Genomic DNA, 8,260 nt, shown 5'->3' with positions numbered 1-8,260 from the left:
ATGTAATACTCCATCTTGAATATAGGGACATTGCACTGTTAATCTGCCAAGTTTATTAATACTAGCTATAGAATTTCTCTCTCTCCCCCAATTCTGTTGGCATGGGCAATTCTGGAAAAATCTGCGAGATAGCCTGATTCACATGAAAACATTAATCATTTGTTTAATGAATCTGAATTAAGATTTTTATTTAGGTCCTTCAGAAGCAAAACTTGATTCTTTACCGAGTTACCATCTTATAGAATCACTGATTTAAAAGAGCCTTCTGTATATTATTAATATTCATTAGCTTTCTGAATGAATAAAAATCTTCCACTGTGAAACTGGAATCTAAATGGATCACCGAGCTCTCTCTCCTGCCATCCAACAGCAGTTGAAGTAAATTGGTAACATTTTTGGGAGAGCACCTACGTTTGCAACAGGTATCTGCGTCTTTGAGGAAAATCTTTTATGTTTTGGTGTATGTGTCTTTCTCAGACCTGCACCGTCTGAACTGGATAATTTCCCGGGCACAAGCTTCTAAATCATAATTAAAATAAGACAAGTTTAAGAACATACTACATAAGAGCAAACTCCACAAGTAGGTAAACACTCTGTTTAGTAGCAAGGAATATATTTTTAAAATCATATTAAATTGCTATGGGTTTTTATTAGAGATGGACCCAACCAGAACCTGAGATCTGAACTCCTGAGTTTTGGGGATGCTCAAAATCCAGATCTGCATTTGGACTTTTGTGAGCTGAGCCCATCTGTAGTCTATTACACAATCAGCTATGTTAAAAGATAATTAAGGTTACAAAGGGAAGCACTCAAAGTTAGAATATACCAAAATTAAGGTTGTCTGTGTGATCCAATCTGGCTTCCTTGTACATTTGCATTATAATACAGTCTTTAATTACATAATCACATACTATGCTATTTTTTCCACAGGGCCCCTGCCTTATTCAGTGCACAGAATTCATGGTGCTCCTGAAGATGAGCAGTTATTTAATATTTTGTGTTCTCTTTAGTGTTTAAAGTGTGACACTAAGACTTATTTATTGCACACTGTTCACACCCTATTCTGAGTACAGAATTATTATTTTCCTCTTGGACTTTTCTATGGCACTTACATTAATGTATCTTAGCTACCAATTTTAGAATTGTTGTATGAACTTAATAAAAATCCTTCAGAAATAGTAATCAATGTTTCTGACATGAGTCATTGCGAATGCCCCACTAATACCAACTGTAGCATTTATGGTGACGGAGAATACCTTTTCTTTGCCAGACGGAAATCTGTCGCTCTTTGAAGCTTTTTTCTTCCTTTTTTCAGAACCTTCAGAACAGGGACAACAAGAACCTGTAACGTGACTCATTTCTGTGAGGACTGTCTGTGTGGGCATGAGTGCGTGGATCAGGAGAGAGAAAGCAGAGCTGAACTGTGCTGAAGAAGCGCTCTGTGTAAGCTCGAAAGTTTCTGTCTCACCAACAGAAGTTGGTCCAATAGAAAAGATATTACCTCACCCTCCTATCTCTCTTGTATCCTGGCACCAACAAGGCTACAACAACACTGCTGAGTGAATAACAGATCTAGAAGGCATTTTTCAAATATGGGGCAAATCCTGCTCCTTACTCATGTATGTACTCCCACTGAAGTCAGGTCTTACATGAGTAAAGCAAGTAGAATTTGAACAATACTCATGCTCCATCTCTAATCAAGTAATTACATGTTAGTATAATAATTTTCCCTTTTGTAGCATCTTCCATCAGATCTCAAAACACTACCAACATGAGTCTGACGAAGTGGGTACTCACCCATGAAAGCTTATGCTCCAATACATCTATTAGTCTATAAGGTGCCACAGGACTCTTTGTCGCTTACTACCAACATGAATTAATTAATCCTCATAATGCTTCATGTAAGCATTAAGTGTCCATTTTACAGACAGAAAAGTTGAGGCACAGACAGTTTAAATGACTTGGCCATGGCTACCAGGGAAGTCAGTGGCAGACCCAGGAGTAGAGCTCAAGACCCAGATTCTGCACTATTAAAGTCAATGTAAGTTTTGCCACTGATTTCAATGAGCGTAAGCTCATGCCTGGAGAGAATATCTGTAGAGCTATGATATACAATAAAAGCCAACAGTAAAAGAAGACTTTTAATACCTGTTTTTCTCTTCATCTGTAAAGTCTGACTTTTGTCCAAACAGAAGTCTCCCTCTGTTAGAAGGTTTGTTCTCTGCTTATTTGCTTCTTCACTGACTTGCTGCTGTTCAGTGCTTGGGATTTGATGTAGTGATTCTGTATTGGGGGATTCACTCTCAGTTTCAGCAACCTGAACAAAAATAAAGAAGGCAAGTGTTGGTTGTTAGGGGGAGGAAAATACCCAATTAAAAAACACCCCTCTCTTATCCTTTATTTTTGAAACTATCAGCTTGCAACATGGCAAATCCAGTCAGTACTGATTAAGGGCAAAATCCTCCTCTCAGAACCACATTGGAGATCTTGCCTTCAGTATTCTGTGGTCTCTACCACTGCGGATCTTACTGTCAGGAGTTCCTCTGCATAAGGAAAGCCCAATAAGCAAACTGAGATCTGTTATATGGAGATGAAATAAAAACATTTGCCCTAAATCCAGGCAATTAGAACAATAGTCCATTAAAATAGCCTTTGGCTGCCTTTCCATAACTCTCTGCAACGCTGCTTGTAAAACCCACTGCTGTATCATAGACTCATGCCCTTTAAGGTCAGAAGGGACCATTGTGATGATCTAGTCTGACCTCCTGCACATTGCAGGCCACAGAATCTCACCTACCCACTCCTATAATAGACCTGAACCTCTGGCTGAGTTACCGACACCCTTAAATCATAGTTTAAATACTTCTAATTATAGATTATTCACCATTTACATTAGTTTAAACCTGCAAGTGACTGTGCCCCATGCTGCAGAGGAAGGCAGCCCACCCTCGTCCCCAGGGTCTCTGCCAATCTGACCCAGGGAAAAATTCCTTCCTGACCCCAAATATGGCAATCAGTTAGACCCTGAGCACGTGGGCAAGACCCACCAGGCAGATACCTGGAAAAAAATTCTCTGGATAACTCAGAGCCCTTCCCACATAGCTTCCTATCTCCAGCCAGTGGGGATTTTTGATACTGGCAGTCGCTGATGGACCACATGCCATCACAAGCAGTTTCATCATACCATCTCCTCCAGAAACTTATCAAGCTCAGTCTTAAAGCTAGTTAGGTTTGTTGCACCCCCTGCCCCCTCGTGGCAGGCTGTTCCAAAACTTCACTCCTCTGATGGTTAGAAACCTTTGCCTAAGTTGGAGCCTAAACTTGTTGATGGCCAATTTACAGCTGTTTGTTCTTGCGTCCACATTGGTGCTTAACTTAAGTAACTCCTCTTCCTCCCTAGTGTTTATGCCTTTTGATGTATTTGTAAAAACCAATCATATCTCCCCTCAGCCTTCTTTTGTTTAGGCTAAACAAGCCAAGCTCTTTGAGTCTCCTCTCAAAAGGTAGGTTTTCCATTCCTTGGATCATCCTAATAGTCCTTTTCTGCATCTGTTGCAGTTTGAATTCATCTTTCCTAAACATGGGAGACCAAAACTGCACACAGTATTCCAGTGCCTGTCTCTGATGCATCCTAGCTCTACATTAGCCTTTTTCATGGCCACATCACATTGATGGCTCATAGTCATCCTGTGATCAACCAATACACCCAGGTCTTTCTCCTCTGTCACTTCCAACTGAAAAGAGGAGGCTTTTAAGCTTATAGCAAAAATTCTTGTTAGTCCCTAAATCCATGACCTTGCACTTTGCACTATTTAATTTCATCCCGTTTCTATTACTCTAGTTTACAAGATCATCTAGATCTTCTTGTGTGATATTCTGGTCCTCCTCCGCATTGGCAATACTTCCCAATTTTGTGCCATCTGCAAATTTTATTAGCTTACTTCCACTTTTTCTGCGAAGGTCAGAAATATAATAAGATTAGTCCCAAGACCGATCCCTGAGGAACTACACCCATAAACTCCCTCCAGCCTGACAGTTCACCTTTCAGTATGGCCCGTTGTAGTCTCCCCTTTAACCAGTTTCTTATCCACCATTCATTTCTCATATTAACTCCCATCTTCTCCAATTTAACTAATAATTTCCCATGTGGAACTGTATCAAATGCCTTACTGAATCCAGGTACATTAGATCTATCTACTGGATTTTCTTGTCTAAAAATTCAATAATCTTCTCAAAGAAGGAGATCAGGTTTGTCTGGAATGATCCACCTTTTGCAAAACCATGTTGTATTTTATACCAGTTACTATTTACCTCTATGTCCTTAACTACTTTCTCTTTCAAAATTTGTTCCAGTTTTTGTTCAAATTTTGAGCAGTATCAACTGCACTGACTTTTATACAGCGAAAGGGTTAGTATTTGTGATTTTATTCCAGTGCTGTGAAGAAAAAACCCTAAAAACCATTTATATTATTAAACTCTACACTACATTTGAAATGTAATCCTGGGGATTAAAATAGAAACATTCCCAAGTTACTTTCTGTGATAGTAAATGTACAAGGCAGTAAGACATTCTTTTTGAGAGGCAAGACAGGCTAAATTCCCAGGCACAGAATTTACTTGTGCTCCGAGTTCTTCCAGCAGGTGTCCCCATAACAAGACAGAATTATGATGAATTTATTATGAACTCTTAAGTATGCTAGCTGTGTGTCAGAAGGCCTGAGTTTAATCAACGCATTTGAGAAGGGACCTCAAAATTATGTTGCCAAAATAACTTGAGTCATCAGCATTTTTGCTTTCCACCTCGATAAAGGCAGGTGGTGTGTTGAAGGAAGTCATACACGACATACTGTTGGACTCTGTACAGCAGTGTGAAATGGTTTCATACAAACCTCTTCCTCAGGCTGGGCCTCTGAAAATACACTGGGTGGAGAAGAACATGGGGAGATTCCAAACTCAGGTATTTCCAAAGCCACAGCCCCTGCAGGTCTGGGGCCAGGCAAGTATTTCATATCATCAGTCAGGATCATTCTTTCAGAGACTGGGAGAAAAGAGCAAAGACTGCTTTAGTTATACCTTTTGCTACTGCACCGTATACACGTTAAGATAATGTCATAGGGAAGCTTTCTGACAGACTGGAAAACAGGCCTTATTAGAGTACGAAGGGATCTCAGGATGTTGAGAATGCACCTGAGAGCATCTGGTGCTCCCCACAAATTCCCCCCGGGTCCACACGCAAACTTTTTTTCCTGTTAATGGGCTTCACACCCCGCCCCGCCAGCTCAGTAGCAGCTATTTGGCGGGTGGAGGGGAGGGAAGAAAAGAGGAGGCTTTTAAGCAGCTAACCTTCTCCAAACATCTACATTCCTATTTAAGGAATCACTTGCTGCCCACTCCTCTCCATCTGGTGCTTTACAGGAGGAGAGGGCAGTCAGAAAGCCCACTCCCTGATGAACTACCATTTGTGGGTATGTGAAACTCAATGGGATTGGGGTCTTAAGTGCCTAAATCACTGTTGAAAATGGGACTTAGGAACTAAGTCATTTATATGCTTTTGAAAAATTTACCATGGGTCTAATAACAGGCAGAGGTTCAGGAGGTGATGACACTGGGGTTTTATTTCCCCCTGGACCATTTTCAGATGTGATGAGCATCTGCAGCTCCCTTTGACTTCAACTGGAGTTTTGGGTGTACAGCAGACCCCTTGTGTGCAGGGAATTGTGAAAATCTGGCCCATAGGGCCAGACCCTCAGCTGGTATAAATCAATTTAGCTCCACTGAAGTCAACAGAACTACACCATTTTATACCAGCCAAGGATCTGGTTCAAGGTTTAGGGTGCTACCAGATTTACATTAGTTCTTGAATAAACAGAAGTAAATGAAAAGTAGAATTGTAGAAAGAATCCTTTACGTTCTGCCTTCTCTCGCTCATCTATGCTGAGAGGTCCAGGTTGAAACAAGAAATCAAATATCTTCAATGAAGTCGCTGAGATACTGGGAGAACAATATATTCGGGAAGGGGCCAGCGGCAACTTCCAAGACAGCTGGTGGATGATAGAGGAGTATACACATATAGTGACATTTCTTTGATATACAGGTAATAAAATGTTAAATGAACACAATACTTGCAGATTCACATTGTACTAATGAATTTCCCAACCAACTCAGTAGAACACCCTCCTTTACATTTTGGGTCCTACCTAGGTTGAATGTGTCCCTTTTGGGATGACAGATGCTCTGCCTTTAGGGCTAGTGTACATTAGAAACACTACAGTGGCACTGCTGTAGAACATCTGATGTAGATGCTCTATGCTGACAGGAGAGAGCTCTCCCATCAGCATAATAAAACCACCCCCATAGGAAGCAGTAGCTAAGTCAGTGGGAGACATAGCATTGTCCACATAGTGCTGTGGCACTCATGTTGCTGTAACTTACCTCGCTCGTGGAGATGGCTTATTCACACCCCTGAGTAACATAAGTTATACCAACATAATAGTGTGTACAAGCCCTTAGAGATGCTTACATTTCCTAAGGGGATCAAAATGGCTCAAAACGTCTTTACTTCCAACACCATTCTCAGATTTCAAAGAAACTTAACTATTCAACTGAGTCTAACCTTTTCTTGGTCCAGCAATTCTGTTGTGAAGTTACTGGTGAAATTAAATCCCATGTAAGGCACCTAGAGAAATGAGAAAAGGTTGAGGCCCAGTAATCATAAATCTGTGAGGAAAATGTTTGCCTTACACACAAAAACTCAACTTGGTGAGGCGTTCTTTTTGGTGCCACTCATATGCATGGGTTTCTAGCCATCAAGTCATCAGCTGTGTCACATAAAAACACTGTAGATGGTCCATAGATGCAAAGTATCATCAGAAGAAGAATTTATTCTCAGTGGGTGAAATTTACCCCTATGCAGGGAAGAATATTGGCACAAGACCTATACGCCACTCATGGGTTTAAGCGAAGCTCAAGTGGGGCATAGACTTAAATGTCCTCAGGAAAGTGATGTTTGTGTCTTTATTACTCCTGAGGGAATTCTGTACTACTGCAACATGTGTATAATTAATGAGCCCCACATATTTTTTTTTGCACAGAAAAAAGCTTGTCGAAATATTGCTGCACTTCTGCCTTTTGCCCACCAGAGGGCACTGTGGCACTAGAACAAAGCAGCAGCTCCCCACCAGTGAGGGAAGAGAAAGAGCTTCCTTCTTTGCAGTGGGCCAGCTCAGGAGACAGGGGCTCTGGGGAAACAGACAGACAGTGTGGGGTGCTGGGGCGGTCAGATAGGGGCTCATAAGGGCTTGTGGGGGAGAACAGACTGGGGTAGGGGCTGAATGGGAGTGGAGGCACAGGGCCACGGGGGGAAGGGGTGCCGAGCTACATAAGGACAGGGGGTGGCGGGTGGGGGCACAGGCACACATGGGGATAGGGGGAGGGGGAACCAAGCCACATAAAGACAGGTGGAGGGGGTGCAGGGCCACATGGGGGTGGGAGGAATGGGTGTCTAAGTGAAGATGGAGGGACACATGGATGGGGGTGCAAGGACATATGGAGGTTCAGAAACACATAGGGACAGGGACAGATGTGCCTGACTAAATGGCAGAGGCTAGGGGGTCAGCCAGGATCTGTATGGGGGAAGCTCCCTAACAATCCTTCCACACACATCCCAAAAAACCTGTTCCATACTTTTCCCACTCATACCCTACAACCCTCTAAGTTCACACCTAGGCTCCTTTCAGGCAATTTACTTTCCTCTCCCTCTGCTCCTCCATTACCCCTGACTCCCCCAAGCCTTTGCACTGCTTCTGAGGGGTGCGGAAATTACGGTTCTGTACTGTAGTTTAAATGAATTATTGCTAAGAGTTCTATATTAATATGCCTAGTCAGGAATCTATTTGTCAAAAATACATTTCCTCAATCTTTTTTGTTGTCTGTATTGTTACAGACATACTTGCTGACAGGTATTTTGAAATAAATGACCAAAAAAATTGAAACTGGTGTGATTATATTGTGTTATTTTGACAAATAAAATATGGAGAATTTTGCAGAATTTGAAAATATTCTGTGCAGAAGTTTTAATTTTTTTGGTGCAGAATTCCCCCAGGAATACTCTATGCCATTTGTATTAGGAAGAGGCACCAACTATGACATATTAACTAAGAATGTAGAGGAAAAACTCAGTGCTTGCTACCTGGTTAAATTGCAGGAAATGTGGCTATTTTATCTTCCATACCACTATGATCCAGAATGTTTTTTTGAACAG

General features: G+C 41.6%; 1 protein-coding gene across 1 annotated transcript in view; it reads right to left on the bottom strand.

The window, feature by feature from the left end:
- Positions 1–339: 339 nt before the first annotated feature.
- LOC116827097 (uncharacterized) overlaps positions 340–8,260 on the bottom strand; it is a 56,622-nt gene continuing 48,701 nt past the window's right edge. Inside the window, exons 20-25 of the mRNA XM_075073325.1 lie at positions 6,614–6,676; positions 5,909–6,041; positions 4,890–5,038; positions 2,149–2,317; positions 1,257–1,318; positions 340–519 (exon numbers count right to left, since the gene is read on the bottom strand). Of these exons, the coding sequence (XP_074929426.1) occupies positions 340–519; positions 1,257–1,318; positions 2,149–2,317; positions 4,890–5,038; positions 5,909–6,041; positions 6,614–6,676 (756 nt within the window). The remainder of the gene's footprint in view (positions 520–1,256; positions 1,319–2,148; positions 2,318–4,889; positions 5,039–5,908; positions 6,042–6,613; positions 6,677–8,260) is intronic.

Source organism: Chelonoidis abingdonii, chromosome 17 (genome assembly GCF_003597395.2).
Source record: "Chelonoidis abingdonii isolate Lonesome George chromosome 17, CheloAbing_2.0, whole genome shotgun sequence".
In the NCBI taxonomy this organism is placed as follows: Eukaryota; Metazoa; Chordata; order Testudines; family Testudinidae; genus Chelonoidis; species Chelonoidis abingdonii.
This window is presented reverse-complemented; position numbering and strand designations above follow the sequence as displayed.